The 15,981-nt window shown below is 39.6% G+C and overlaps 2 protein-coding genes across 4 annotated transcripts; both read left to right on the forward strand.

Moving 5' to 3' along the window:
* Window positions 1–6: 6 nt before the first annotated feature.
* On the forward strand, window positions 7–13,160 carry LOC117333565 (PAXIP1-associated glutamate-rich protein 1-like). 3 transcript variants are annotated; one of them, XM_033892909.1, is made up of 4 exons: window positions 7–96; window positions 5,970–6,326; window positions 6,768–6,847; window positions 11,906–13,160. In XM_033892909.1, exons 2-4 carry the CDS (start codon window positions 6,043–6,045, stop codon window positions 12,550–12,552), a joined length of 1,011 nt encoding a protein of 336 aa, XP_033748800.1. In that variant the 5' UTR covers window positions 7–96; window positions 5,970–6,042; the 3' UTR covers window positions 12,553–13,160. The 3 variants fall into 3 exon arrangements, with proteins under 3 accessions (XP_033748800.1, XP_033748802.1, XP_033748803.1); XM_033892911.1 differs by having other exon boundaries at window positions 44–110; XM_033892912.1 differs by lacking the exon at window positions 7–96 and adding an exon at window positions 2,430–2,546.
* Window positions 903–2,259, forward strand: LOC117333564 (putative deoxyribonuclease TATDN2). Its single transcript, XM_033892908.1, has one exon. It carries the CDS (start codon window positions 933–935, stop codon window positions 2,148–2,150), a length of 1,218 nt encoding a protein of 405 aa, XP_033748799.1. The 5' UTR covers window positions 903–932; the 3' UTR covers window positions 2,151–2,259.
* Window positions 13,161–15,981: the final 2,821 nt, after the last annotated feature.

Consider the following 15,981-nt stretch of genomic DNA (forward strand, 5'->3'; position numbering starts at 1 on the left):
CATTCCATTACATCTTGTCAGTGAGAAGCTTAAGCGCTAAAACGACAACGTGAATGTGCGGGAAACTTTAGCATTTTCTCCAGAATCATACAAGAGGTATGCTAAACAAAGTACTGCTTTATTTATTTTAATTCATTGACAATCTTTTTTCCCCACTGATAACAAAACAGTACGGTACTTTCTTTTTGGCTGGCCGGCAGCCTGCAGTAGATGGCCGACAACCTTGGCTTATGCAGTTATGTGCAGGTGGTGTAAGCAGTCGGTAGAGGAAACGAGAGCCGTTGGAGAACAGCATAGCTCGTCTCGCATATGTTTGTCAATAAATAATTAAAATATATCAATTGGTATGGTTTCGCAAATCGTTGGACCTTACGTCTGATGCCCCTACACTATCCAATCAGGAGAGCATGGACTTGTCAGAACCTGTGTCATCATTGCCATCAGTGCCGATGTCGATGGGTGAAGTGGTAGATTTTGAAGTTTCATCATCAGGTCCTCCACCTCATTCTGGGACTTTGTGCCTGATGCCTGCACCAGTTATACCTAGGACGGGAGCCCAGCCTTGTCGTCCGCATCATGGAAGTGGTGTGGGTGTTTCTGGACCCCCGCAGAGGAACGTCAAACAACTGTCGGGGGGAAAAAGGACTCTGTCTGTCAGCGGGTCAACGGATTCGCCACTGTGCAAGGTAGCCAGACATCAGCCCACAGCCCAACAGCCCAAGACCGTGCCACTCTACTGCCCTCTGTCTGGATGTACGTCTAAGGACAGGCGAGCGAAACGCCATGCAGTAACCAAACACTTACCGATGGTGTTTTCTGACGTCAGTTCTAACGTCCCCAACCAGATAGAGGCTTTAAAATCGTTGGTTCGCCTAGCATATGGCAGGAAAACCACTCTCTAGACAGCTGTGGACCATGTCAATGAGTCGAGGATGATTCCGGAAGGGAGCGTCCTGGACCCTTGTCACCTCGAGGTCTTCCGGCAAGCTTGTAGTTTGTTGGGAGTCCAAGAGCCTGCGGAGTTCTCTCTACACCCTGTGAACTCTCCTGCTGTTTTACTGTTCTGGAGATGTCTGATCGCCATGTTGGACGTCTGTACGCCGGCGCAACGAACAGTGTTTTACAACTTTAGAGTTGTCCAACTTACAGTGGAACCACCATTTGAGGAAGCAGCCGCAACATCGCTGCAGCCGGCATCTCCAGAGTCGTCAGCCGAAGCTGATTTACCTCCAGGTCTGGAAGAGTACTACGTGGTGGATGAAGTCAATTCCGAGGACGAGGAGACTGCGTTGCCTACCATTAGCGCGCCAAGCAGCCCTGACGTCATTGACAGTCATTTCCACCTTGACAGGACCAGCCGCCAGATCTGGGGAAAGAGCAGTGGACATACCGTTGAGGATTTGCTGGCCTATAGCTATTCGGATGCTGTGGCGGAGACCCCAAGCATTCCAGTGAATGTTGTCGGAGGCATTGTTGTGTTCAGCGAACCCAACACATACCCCCCTGTGGACTTTGAGTCGCATGGACCATGGAGGGTAGCAGTTGGTGTCCATCCCAAACACTATGAGACACTCACCGTTGAGCGGAACATTTGTCTCCAACGTCTGCTGGATCATCCCAAGGTAGTGGCTCTAGGAGAGTGTGGCCTAGACCGGACCATACCCATCTTGAGATGGTCGCATCAGGAGGAGGTTTTTGCTAAACTCCTGAGGATGGCTCGGCCTGATCAACCCCTAGTGCTACACTTAAGAGGAGTCAAGGGAGATATCCATGGCACGGATGTGTACAGATCTGCTCTGGGTATGGTGGAGGATGTATGCTCCAGTGAGCAGAGGATCCATGTTCACTGTTTCATGGGAAAGAGCGATATTGTCAGGGCGTGGCTGCGGAAGTTTCCGAACACATATTTTGGTGTAACTGCTGCTGTCCGCGTTTTCGACAACCCGCAACTGGAAGGACTCAAGGCCATCCCGTGGAACAGGTTGCTGCTAGAGACCGATTCTCCCTACTTTCCCCCTGGGAAGGCAAGGGTTAGTACACCAGCGTACATTGGGGAGACAGCGGCTGTAGTAGCAGCACATCTGGACGCTCGGACACCAGAAATCCTGGAGTGTGCGACCGCCAATGCCAGAGAGCTGTACAAGTTATAGGGACCGTGAACTTTCATGACGCTAGTCCTTGCGAGCTGAAAGTTTCACTTGTTATTGTTTGTATGTTTGTGAACTGTTCATAATTTTTTAAAATATGTGTGGCCACATTTTCCTGGACTTTCCTTGGAGCAAGGGACTTTTCTGCGAAGGTGTGTTTTGCTGTCGGTATGGAGGAGTATGAAAACGGGGAGGACTGTAGTGAAACTGGGACTAGTCCGCCAGAGTTGTCTTCCTTGTCGGGATTCCGTAGTCATTCGGGCAACTCCGGGTGTCTCCGTGGTTCTGACAGGAAGGCGACAAGTTTTGTGATACCAGCCACCCGAACCAGACGTGCTCGTCTTTGTACTGTCTACTGATATTTTGTGAACCAACTCACCAGTCTACTTAGACCATTTTGTGAGTATATACTTATATTCAGTGACCATATATTGTGCGTGACCACACGTAAGTTTACTATAATATTTATATTGTTTACTTGATCAGATTGTGTTTTGTGAATTCATGCAATTTTCAAAACCATACCAATTTATATATATATAAATCATTTATTGACATACATTCGGGAGACAAGCTGTGCTGTTGTAGATTGAATGAATATATTAGATACAAATGTAATTGCTTTTAGACCTATTTCTTCAATTTTATAATAAAATATTATCCTTATGAGAGTTGTCTCCCTTGAAAAATGTAGACGGGTATAAATTGTCTAATGTGAGCATTTTCACATTGTTTTTTTTTCAGTTTCACTCTAAGAAGGGATAGTGTAACTACATAGGGACTCTTTTACCAAATATCGGCACCCTAGTACAATCATAAAGTGATGTGTTAATAGCTTTCAACACTTGCACAAAAATTTGAAAAAATCTGTTTTTTCCCCCAAAAAATCTTTCAGTTTAACTCCGGCAAGGGATAGTAATTAACCCCCACAGAGAACCTTATACCATGTATTACTATGCGTTTCAACACTCACAACATAAACTTAACACAAAGTCCAAAGATTTAAAAACAAAAAACACGATTAAAAACAAAAAATCCATTTTTTTTTTTATAGTTTTACTCCAGGAAGGGATTAAGACTTACTCCATAGGGACTCTATTGCCAAATATCAGCTCCCTGGTACAATTATGAAGTGATGTATTAATACCTTTCAACACTTGCATCAAAAACTTAAGTCCAAAAATTTGAAAAATCTGTTTTTTTCCAAAAAAAAATCTTTTAGTTTAACTCCAGCAGGGGATATAGTTTAACTCCAGAGGGAGTCTATAACCAATTATCAGCACCCTAGTACAATTATACAGTGACAACACTTGCACCAAAAACTTAACATTTGAAAACCGACGCCGACGCCGGAGTGACAACATAAGCTCACACTCTTCTTCGAAGAGACGAGCTAAAAAGTGAAAAGTCCCTTGTATTTGACGTCGTTTACAAGTTCAATACATAACATGATAAACTTTGTAAAGTTATAACTTATTTTAACCTTCGACGCCAATGAAGCAAATGCGTGTACTGTACTTTCAGCATAAAATGGATTCTAGTTGGGGTACAGTCGTTTCGGTACCTGGTCGTTACCTTACCCACCGGGTTCAATCGTACTGACCGGGCGCCGGTGCTTACACCTGGGCGTCGATGAATTTTACACCCGGGCAACGATAATTTCTGTAGAAAATAAACGCCGAAGACGGGATCGGAAGAACGATTGAGATATTTTTTTCTCTTTTTTGATGTGATAATGCTGTCCTTCAAGGAAAATAACCTGACCACGGAACAATATGATAAAATGGCTATAACTTGCAAGGATAACGGACAGGAAAAACACTTCTCATTTTTTGCTAATTCGCCCACAGTGTAGGCGGGTATGACCAAATTATGCCCCAATCCACAAATTATGCAGCATATACAGCAAAATCCGCGATTGAAATGACTGTAAATCTCACAGTTTATCGGAATTATATATTTTGACATTATCAAGTCTTATTAGATTGATTGGTAATGGTTAAATAGGAAAATTAAACATTTCAGTATTTTACACCTGTGGCAACGAATTCGAAGACGCTCTGGAGCTTTACACCCGGGTGCCGTAATTTGTTGACGTGGAGGTGATATAAAAATTTCCAGAGTTTGCCTTTTGATGATTTTTGTTTATGTATTTTTTGCATTTATGCTGCCCGATCAATACGTTTCAGTTCATTCACGGACAGGCCTCTTTAAAGGGTCGAAGAAACGGAAGTAAACACAGAAAAAACCTACCTAAGTTTTTTTCTGAATTCAGCAAAAGTCTTACCACAAGTCCTTTATAATGTGCGCATGTGGATTGTTCATATTCATGTTAAAAACAAAAAACAAAAAAAACCAGATCGATATGGTGTGCATTATGCGCATATTTGATCAGGCTTTCAGGTGTTTCTTAGCATTACACTTGTGATAATGACGGATAACAAGGAATATACAATGTATGGCCGATTGCGTTTTCTCTTCGGGAGATTAAAGGTGTTTTCTGCATAAATGACCTCTGCAACTATTGAATCTATTTTATTATAATTATTATTTTTTCGAATAAGAAATAAACGAGTAATGCTGTGGCTTAATATGTATGGTAAGTATTGAATTAGGATATACGTACTAAAGTATAACCAATGATCGACCCAGTCCAGTCCGGCAACAATATACTTCAGCTAGTGATAAATGTCTCTGGCGGATCTTCTTTTTTCTTGTTATGTCACCAACCAAAAGAACCGTGTTTGACACTATGCAAGTTACAGAGCTGTATTCTTTGATGTGTACATGTATCTTCAGTGTGGTACAGTTTACACAAATCCTTTCGCTCGACAGATGTCACACAGGCTTCCTCTTTGTATTCCGATTCTCCCTGATCTCTCTATTCTCTCTCACGCTTTCCCTTTTATACCTATGTATCACCCGGGCACAAATGTAGCCGGGTTAGTGACTAACCCGGATAACGGTCACGCACGCACAGTAGCGTATTGTTCGTGGGAGCGAGGTTAGAAGTAATACATATAGCCCGGGTCCCACACACAAGTAGCCGGGGAGCGGGGCTAGAAGCAATACTACTAGTCCAGACCCTAGTGCACAACCATTGCTTATTACACACCCACTCACCCGCTGTTCTGTGCCTCATCAGAGATCCGTGGGACACGGAAACAGGCTGTCCTACCATACTTGCTTACTCAGATTCGCAAGGTTATTATTAAATCGTGATGTTACCTATACCTAACATTGAAATACCTGCTTGGTTTGGAGCTAGCTTAGAGAGCGTACCACTACTCTAAGCCCGGCTACCGTAAACAGACCGGCAGGTAATTATGATCAGCGCAAGTGCATGGCTCCGAGTATTTCGGTACCTATGCCGAAGACAGATTATAAAATAATCACATAATCATAAACACAACAATAAATATACGTCACCGAACTTAAACACATATACCAATAAGTTCATTACACTATTATATACATCCAATTTAAACAGTTTATCAATATAAGTTTAACGTATGAATGCATTGTATATAAAAACAATAAAAGGACAGGCTGACCACAAGGACATGTATATAAATTCTTGCGTGATAAAAATAGCAATAACTTATTATGTGGTTTAACAAACTCCTATATATGTCTTTAAAGTACAATTTGGACATAAGTAAATTAATTAATGTTAAAAGATAATAGAATATCACATGAACTCCATTGAACTTTTATGTGGATTAATGTAAATATCAACTATGAAAGCAATGTATGTACATTGTACATGTATATCAAGACTTGGATCGATTAAATAAAATATTCTTCAATCTATTTCCCCAGCTTTCAGAGGCCGAGACATACTATGTAATTCAAGTTTGGACAATTCAGTTATTGTTGGCTGAAGACGAGAGCCATGGGATTGATTGGTGGTGACTCTGAAACTGAAAAAGAGACTTGGTGTGTTGATGGGAGTGATGATGAAAAGTACGACCCTACAAAGTCAGGAAAAGGTGTGTGGGAACCTACTCCAAAGGATATCCTACAATTGTTTGAGAAAATTGAAAAGGAAAAAGTTTTGGAATTGAATTGGAAATGTCCTGGTCGACGACCACCAAAGGGAACAGAAGAAGAAGATATGGATGCCACCCAGGATCCAAGCATTGAGGCGGAGCCAGAGGAGGCAGAAGAGGAACCAAAGTAAGATATCATCATTTCTGTATTGGTTATATTATATAGTCTATGGCAGTCTGCTGACTTATTTCACAATTTGCTCATTTAGCTATCAAATGTTACATTACCAGGTAAGCTGTTAAACTCCTTACCATTTCCAAAACTTCATAATATATATTTTAGAGATAGACTTTTTTTTAATTCAAATTTCTAATTTGAGATAATGTTATAAATGTTAAATACTTTCTAATCTACTGGTTATACCTATTCTTAGTGTATTCTTTTGTTTATTAATACATTTTCATTTCGCTATCCTGTTTTTAAATTAAAGAATTTCAGCCTGCCCCGGAATGGTTGATTGAAGACTAAAGACACCTCTCCTGGATGTAAAAGCCGAAATGCCCACAAAAATAGTAGATAAAATTCATAGGGCCTTTCTATATAAAATCTATATTGCTTTTCTTGTAGGCCACAACAACCAACAGAATTTGATTTTGAAGAAGATGAATTTGACACTGCCACAAAGGTGACACCAAGGAGAACTCCAGGTCTGTTTCAAGTTTTGTTTTTATATTTACTGTGCTTACCTCAATCCATTGTACCAGTAAACTACTATTCTGCCATCAATATTAAAGTTTTATGTCAAAAATACCAATTGTAGCATCAAACTTTCATACAGCCATATTTTGACAATGGCTATTTGAATACTCCATTTTGGGGCATGATAACACTTCAATACCACTTTTGTTCCTTAGGAATTTGAGAAAGTTTCAATTTACTTACTGAGAACCAGTGTTGAAAATCAAGTGCACAGCACAAGTGAAAAATATCAAAATATTAGCCACGCGAGTGAAATATATTTGGAATATGGAAACTGCTAGGTATTCTGTTTATTACATTTTTATAGCAAAATATACTGGGTCAGCTTTTAATTTTCCCTATTGCCATTTGTAAGCAGTGTTTTGATTGGCCAAATCAGAAAAAGTGATATTTTTAGCCCACCATCATCAGATGGTGGGCTATTCAAATCGCCCTGCGTCCGTGGTCCGTCCCTCCGTCCTCCGTCCCTCCGTCCGTCCGTAAACAATTCTTGTTATCGCTATTTCTCAGAAAGTACTGAAGGGATCTTTCTCAAACTTCATATGTAGGTTCCCCTTGGTGCCTAGTTATGCATATTGCATTTTGAGACCAATCAGAAAACAACATGGCCGACAGGCAGCCATCTTGGATTTTGACAATTGAAGTTTGTTATCGCTAATTCTCAGAAAGCACTGAAGGGATCTTTCTCAAATTTCATATATAGGTTCCTCTTGGTGCCTAGTTATGCATATTGCATTTTGAGACCAATCGGAAAACAACATGGCCGACAGGCAGCCATCTTGGATTTTGACAATTGAAGTTTGTTATCGCTAATTCTCAGAAAGCACTGAAGGGATCTTTCTCAAATTTCAAATATAGGTACCCCTTGGTGCCTAGTTATGCATATTGCATTTTGAGACCAATCGGAAAACAACATGGCCGACAGGCAGCCATCTTGGATTTTGACAATTGAAGATTGTTATCACTATTTCTCAGAAAATACTGAAGGGATCTTTCTCAAATTTAATATGTAGGTTCCCCTTGATGCTTAGTTATGCATATTGCATTTTGAGACTAATCGGAAAAACAACATGGCCGACAGGCAGCCATCTTGGATTTTGACATTTGAAGTTTGTTATCGCTATTTCGTAGAAAGTACTGAAGGGATTTTTCTAAAATTTCATATGTAGGTTTCCCTTGATGCTTAATTATGCATATTGCATTTTGAGACCAATCAGAAAACAACATGGCCGACAGGCAGCCATCTTGGATTTTGACAATTGAAGTTTGTTATCGCTAATTCTCAGAAAGCACTGAAGGGATCTTTCTCAAATTTCATATATAGGTTCCTCTTGGTGCCTAGTTATGCATATTGCATTTTGAGACCAATCGGAAAACAACATGGCCGACAGGCAGCCATCTTGGATTTTGACAATTGAAGTTTGTTATCGCTAATTCTCAGAAAGCACTGAAGGGATCTTTCTCAAATTTCAAATATAGGTACCCCTTGGTGCCTAGTTATGCATATTGCATTTTGAGACCAATCGGAAAACAACATGGCCGACAGGCAGCCATCTTGGATTTTGACAATTGAAGATTGTTATCACTATTTCTCAGAAAATACTGAAGGGATCTTTCTCAAATTTAATATGTAGGTTCCCCTTGATGCTTAGTTATGCATACTGCATTTTGAGACTAATCGGAAAAACAACATGGCCGACAGGCAGCCATCTTGGATTTTGACATTTGAAGTTTGTTATCGCTATTTCGTAGAAAGTACTGAAGGGATTTTTAGCCCACCATCATCAGATGGTGGGCTATTCAAATCGCCCTGCGTCCGTGGTCCGTCGTCCGTCCGTCCCTCGTCCGTCCGTCCGTCCCTCCGTCCGTCCGTAAACAATTCTTGTTATCGCTAATCCTCAGAAAGTACTGAAGGGATCTTTCTCAAATTTCATATGTAGGTTCCTCTTGGTGCCTAGTTTTGCATATTGCATTTTGAGACCAATCGGAAAACAACATGGCCGACAGGCAGCCATCTTGGATTTTGACAATTGAAGTTTGTTATCGCTATTTCTCAGAAAGTACTGAAGGGATCTTTCTCAAATTTCATATGTAGGTTCCCCTTGGTGCCTAGTTATGCATATTGCATTTTGAGACAAATCGGAAAACAACATGGCCGACAGGCAGCCATCTTGGATTTTGACAATTGAAGTTTGTTATCGCTATTTCTCAGAAAATAATGAAGGGATCTTTCTCAAATTTCATACATACGTTCCCTCATGTGCCTTGATATGCATACTGCATTTTGAGACCAATCAGAAAACAACATGGCTGACAGGTAGCCATCTTGGATATTGACAATTGAAGTTTGTTATCGCTATTTCTCAGAAAGTACTGAAGGGATCTTTTTCAAATTTCATATGTAGGTTCCTCTTGGTGTCTTGTTATGCATATTGCATTTTGAGACCAATCGGAAAACAACATGGCCGACAGGCAGCCATCTTGGATTTTGACCATTGAAGTTTGTTATCGGTATTTCTGAGAAAGTACTAACGGGATCTTTCTCAAATTTCATATGTAGGTTCCCCTTGGTGCCTAGTTATGCATATTGCGTTTTGAGACCAATCAGAAAACAACATGGCTGACAGGCAGCCATCTTGGATTTTGACAATTGAAGTTTGTTATCACTATTTCTGAGAAAGTACTGAAGGGATCTTTCTCAAATTTCATAAGTAGGTTCCCCTTGGTCCCTTGTATTGCATTTTTGGACCAGTCTGTCCTGAAAACAACCTGGCAAACAAACAGCCATTATCGTTAAATCTCAAATTTCTTATATAGCTTGGATTCCCTTGTTTGAAAAGTACTGGAGGGATGTCTCAATTTGCACAGATTAGTAAAATGAAGGGAAAAGTAGAGAAAAGATCAATCCGACATGGAACCTATGAAGATCATTCAATGGTGGGCGCCAAGATCCCTCTGGGATCTCTTGTTCTAAAATTTCATATGTAGGTTTCCCTTGATGCTTAATTATGCATATTGCATTTTGAGACTAATCGGAAAACAACATGGCCGACAGGCAGCCATCTTGGATTTTGACAATTGGAAGTTTGTTATCGCTATTTCTAAGAAAATAATAAAGGGATCTTCCTCAAATTTCATATGTAGGTTCCCCTTGGTGTCTAGTTATGCATATTGCATTTTGAGACCAATCGGAAAACAACATGGCTGACAGGTAGCCATCTTGGATTTCGACAATTGAAGTTTGTTATCGCTATTTCTAAGAAAGTATTGAAGGGATCTTCCTGAAATTTCATATGTAGGTTCCCCTTGGTGCCTAGTTATGCATATTGTATTTTGAGACTAATCGGAAAACAACATGGCCGACAGGCAGCCATCTTGGATTTCGAAAATTGAAACTTGTTGTCGCTATTTCTAAGAAACTGATGAAGGGATCTTCCTGAAATTTCATATGTAGGTTCCCCTCGGTGTCTAGTTATGCATATTGCATTTTGAGACCAATCAGAAAACAACATGGCCGACAGGCAGCCATCTTGGATTTTGACAATTGGAAGTTTGTTATCGCTATTTCTAAGAAAATAATAAAGGGATCTTCCTCAAATTTCATATGTAGGTTCCCCTTGGTGTCTAGTTATGCATATTGCATTTTGAGACCAATCGGAAAACAACATGGCTGACAGGTAGCCATCTTGGATTTCGACAATTGAAGTTTGTTATCGCTATTTCTAAGAAAGTATTGAAGGGATCTTCCTGAAATTTCATATGTAGGTTCCCCTTGGTGCCTAGTTATGCATATTGTATTTTGAGACTAATCGGAAAACAACATGGCCGACAGGCAGCCATCTTGGATTTCGAAAATTGAAACTTGTTGTCGCTATTTCTAAGAAACTGATGAAGGGATCTTCCTGAAATTTCATATGTAGGTTCCCCTCGGTGTCTAGTTATGCATATTGCATTTTGAGACCAATCAGAAAACAACATGGCCGACAGGTAGCCATCTTGGATTTTGACAATTGAAGTTTGTTATCGCTATTTCTAAGATAGTATTGAAGGAATCTTCCTGAAATTTCATATGTAGGTTCCCCTTGGTGCCTAGTTATGCATATTGTATTTTGAGACTAATCGGAAAACAACATGGCTGACAGGCAGCCATCTTGGATTTCGAAAATTTAAACTTGTTATCGCTATTTCTAAGAAACTGATGAAGGGATCTTCCTGAAATTTCATATGTAGGTTCCCCTCGATGTCTAGTTATGCATATTGCATTTTGAGACCAATCGGAAAACAACATGGCCGACAGGCAGCCATCTTGGATTTTGACAATTGAAGTTTGTTATCGCTATTTCTCAGAAAGTACTGAAGGAATCTTTCTCAAATTCCATGTATAGGTTCCCCTTGGTGCCTTAATCTTAAATTTTATATATAGGTTGCCCTTGTTTGAAAAGTACTAGAGGCTTCTTCTGAATTTACACATATTAGTAAGACATAGAAGAAGAGAAAAGTAGGGAAAAGATCAATCTGACATGGAACCTATGAAGAACATTCAATGGTGGGCGCCAAGATCCCTCTGGGATCTCTTGTTTCACTAGTAGTGAAAAATATCCCTTTTTAAAATGAATAATTTTTGATATTTCACTAGTAAAAATGTAATAAATTGTGGTCTTTACTTATCTATTTGACAATAAGCTTTTGCATGGTAAGCTGCCTTCCTGTTGACTGATAATACAATCCAATCTTGGTAATTGTCCTGCAGTAAGCTTAAGTCCAACCCTCATTTTGAGTTAGAATTCATCAAAATATATGTTGGCTTTCTATTGGAAAATAAAATATGTTACAATTTGAGTTAGATAGTTACTATGGTTTACTCAGCCAGACTGAAAGGGTAAATATTTGATATATAGCAAAAAAAAATGTTCTAAAGAATTTAGTGATATTTGCAATGTCCTAACCTTAAATGAATAACTGGTCACGGAACACTAACTGTGTATTGGTTACTTTCTCTACACTAGGTGTCAAAACTCCAAAGTCTCAGAAAAAGGTTGCCCGAATGGACAAAGTGTTACAAGACATGATGATGCAGCGCATACAAAATGCTGCAGAGAAACAGGCGAGACGTCAAGGACGAAGCCCCGGCAGCACCCCCTCTGGTCGGGTCAGAATGGGAATGTCTCCAGGGTCAGGAGGTCACAGATCCCCAGGGTCCTCTCCAGCCTCATCACCAGCCCCTGTCAGACCTGGTTCCTCACCAGGTCTGAGGCCAACACGACCAGCCATGAACATGCCCACACGCCCCCCAATGGATGCAGGTTCAACTACACCAGTTCGTTCAATGCCCTCTTCAGATATTTCCCAGGCTGCACAGTCATGGTCAACATCCAACACAAATGTCAATGCAACTCCACCAGCCATGGCAAGACCCAACAAGGATTCGGGAAATCCCCCTGTTGGAATTCCCCATGGAGCAAATCTTCAGACTTCCTATGGCTCAGCAATGTCCTCTGTGATGGCCCCTCTACCTTCAGAAAATGTGCCTGCTAGTCACGCTTTGACAGCCACTCCTACTGGCCAGAGGGCTGTGACGGACACTGTGATGAGTGGAGCCAGAGATCCCCCGCCACTCCCCCCTCCCCCTCCCCCTGATGGAGGTGGTATGTGAAAAGTGTTCTCATGTTTTACTTTTACCAATGAGGAAGAAACAAGTGTGTGCAATCTTTCTGTTTAACAACAAAAGTAAGATTGTTTAATTTGATATCTGTGGAAATGTAGTGTTCATCTTAACGTGGTGTTAATCTTTACATTGAATCTCCTCTAGGATGTTTTATATGGGAGACATAAGTGTGTCATAATTTTATTGATCAATCATACTGCAAAACACCACATTCCAAATAGAGGACATTGTTTGTAACGGGATCTTATTTTATAATCTCATTTAAAAATCTTCTACATTTGTCTTAACCATAATCATCCAGTGTCGAGTCATAGTTAACACTAAATTACAGTTAGTCATTTGTAAACCCAAGACTTGCATTAAAGTGTTTAAGTTTGTTGTTTTGATAAAGCTGTATAACCATACAGTATATGTTATGTCTGTTCTACTGAGGTAGTGTGGTCTTCAATAAAAACAAATCATGTTATCTTAGTGTGAGGTTAGGTAATCCAGGTTTGTTGCTGAAGATGAAGACAGTTTGGAGTTGTGTAGTCATTGTATTGTAAAAACCTTTTAAACTGAACATCTGTAGACATTAAAATGATGTTTGATATATAGAAACGTTTCTTTTATTTCTGTAAGGTTTTTAGATTTTCATAATCAGAAAAAAATTGCATAAAACATTGATTATAGGTGCAATGTACATCACATCTAGCCCTGGAATACATAACATGTTATCACTATTCCTGGAATATATAACATGTTATCACTAGTCCTGGAATACATAACATGTTATCACTATTCCTGGAATATATAACATGTTATCACTAGTCCTGGAATACATAACATGTTATCACTAGTTCTGTAATACATAACATGTTATCACTACTCCTGGAATACATAACATGTTATCACTAGTCCTGGGATAACATGTTATCACCAGCCCTGGGATACATAACATGTTATCACTAGTCCTGGAATAACATGTTATTACTAACCCTGAAATACATAAGACGTTATCACCAGCCCTGAAATACATAACATGTAATGACTACTCCTGGGATACATTATACAATTATTGCCCTTGTTCCGGGTTGACATGAATATTTGACCACCCGAGAGATGTCATGTCACCCGAGGGTGACATGACACCTCAAGGGTGGTCAAATATTCATATCAACCCGGAACAAGGGCAGTAATTGTTTTATTATACCGAAAAAACATAAGTGAATGAATTTTGGTATCAATAAGTTATAATATGTATTTCTTCAAACCATATTTTAGACTGTTCAACGAAGATCGTTTAAGAGATACCCCATCGTCTTTCTGGACCCCGGCATAAAATTCTCCCAGTCGAACGTTCAATGTATGGACGTCGAAGTTTTCAAAATCCTTTGGTCTACCTGTTGCAGATAGGAAATGTCTAAAGGAATCCACGGCCCCATTGATGACCCTTTTGGTGTTTTTAGAATCCTTTTCTTGCAATAATTTCGCCATTTCCTCCTCTGGTGGCAGAAGATAGCGTCCGCCGGCAGCCATTGTTGTTGTCAAGCAGAATACTCGGAACTCCTCTGATTCGACTACTTTTGAAGACGTTACGGAAGAGAGTTCCGAGTTGGGGCTCACGAGAGGGTGACATAACGATTTTGGAGGGCTCACGAGAGGGTGACATTATGATATTCAGAGGGTGACATGATGTTTCGAAAGCGACAGCAAGTAAATAATGAATTATTTGGAAATTTGTGGTTGACATAACGAATGTTTTTAATCACGTGACATGGTTTTCACTAATCAGAAGCTGTGATACAAGTCTGAGGTATAATAAAACATGTTATCACCAGCCCTGGGATACATAACATGTTATCAACAGCCCTGGAATACATAACATGTTATCACTACTCCTGGAATACATAACATGTTATCACTACTCCTGGAATACATAACATGTTATCACTAGTCCTGGAATACATAACATGTTATCACTAGTCCTGGAATAACATGTTATTACTAACCCTGGAATACATAACATGTTATAACTAGTCCTGGAATACATAACATGTTATAACTAGTCCTGGAATACATAACATGTTATCACTAGCCCTGGAATAACATGTAATTACTAACCCTGGAATACATAACATGTTATCACTAGCCCTGGGATACATAACATGTTATCACTACTCCTGGAATACATAACATGTTATCAATAGTCCTGGAATACATAACATGTTATTACTAGTCCTGGAATACATAACATGTTATCACTACTCCTGGAATACATAACATGTTATCACTAGCCCTGGAATAACATGTAATTACTAGTCCTGGGATATATAACATGTTATCACTAGTTCTGGAATACATAACATGTTATCACTACTCCTGGAATACATAACATGTTATCACTAGTCCTGGGATACGTAACATGTTATCACTAGTCCTGGGATATATAACATGTTATCACTAGTCCTGGAATACATAACATGTTATCACTAGTCCTGGAATACATAACATGTTATCACTTGTCCTGGGATACATAACATGTTATCACAAGTCCTGAAATACATAACATGTTATCACTAGTCCTGGAATACATAACATGTTATCACTAGTCCTGGAATATATAACATGTTATCACTAGCCCTGGAATACATAACATGTTATCACTAGCCCTGGAATAACATGTTATTACTAACCCTGGGATACATAACATGTTATCACTAGCCCTGGAATACTTAACATGTTATAAATAGTCCTGGAATACATAACATGTTATCACTAGTCCTGGAATACATAACGTGTTATCACTACTCCTGGAATACATAACATGTTATCACTACTCCTGGAATACATAACATGTTATCACTAGTCCTGGAATAACATGTTATCACTAGTCCTGGGATATATAACATGTTATAACTAGTCCTGGAATACATAACATGTTATCACTAGTCCTGGGATACATAACATGTTATCACTAGTCCTGGGATACCTAACATGTTATCACTAGTCCTGGGATACATAACATGTTATCACTAGTCCTGGGATACATAACATGTTATCACTAGTCCTGGAATACATAACATGTTATCACTAGTCCTGGAATACATAACATGTTATAACTAGTCCTGGAATACATAACATGTTATCACTACTCCTGGGATACATAACATGTTATCACTAGCCCTGGGACACATAACATGTTATCACTTGTCCTGGAATAACATGTTATCACTACTCCTGGAATACATAGCATGTTATCACTAGTCCTGGAATAACATGTTATCACTACTCCTGGAATACATAGCATGTTATCACTAGTCCTGGAATACATTAACATGTTATCACTAGTCCTGGAATAACATGTTATCACTACTCCTGGAATACATAGCATGTTATCACTACTCCTGGAATACATAGCATGTTATCACTAGTCCT

This window comes from Pecten maximus, chromosome 8 (assembly GCF_902652985.1).
Source record: "Pecten maximus chromosome 8, xPecMax1.1, whole genome shotgun sequence".
Taxonomy (NCBI): Eukaryota; Metazoa; Mollusca; class Bivalvia; order Pectinida; family Pectinidae; genus Pecten; species Pecten maximus.

What these genes read in the sequence shown, in the direction of transcription:
- LOC117333564 (XM_033892908.1), top strand. Translation starts at nt 933, where the DNA reads ATGATTCCGGAAGGGAGCGTCCTGGACCCTTGTCACCTCGAGGTCTTC.
- LOC117333565 (XM_033892909.1), top strand. Translation starts at nt 6,043, where the DNA reads ATGGGATTGATTGGTGGTGACTCTGAAACTGAAAAAGAGACTTGGTGT. An exon ending in GAGGCAGAAGAGGAACCAAA is followed by an intron (nt 6,327 to 6,767) that starts GTAAGATATCAT and finishes CTTTTCTTGTAG; the next exon opens with GCCACAACAACCAACAGAAT. An exon ending in GACACCAAGGAGAACTCCAG is followed by an intron (nt 6,848 to 11,905) that starts GTCTGTTTCAAG and finishes TCTCTACACTAG; the next exon opens with GTGTCAAAACTCCAAAGTCT.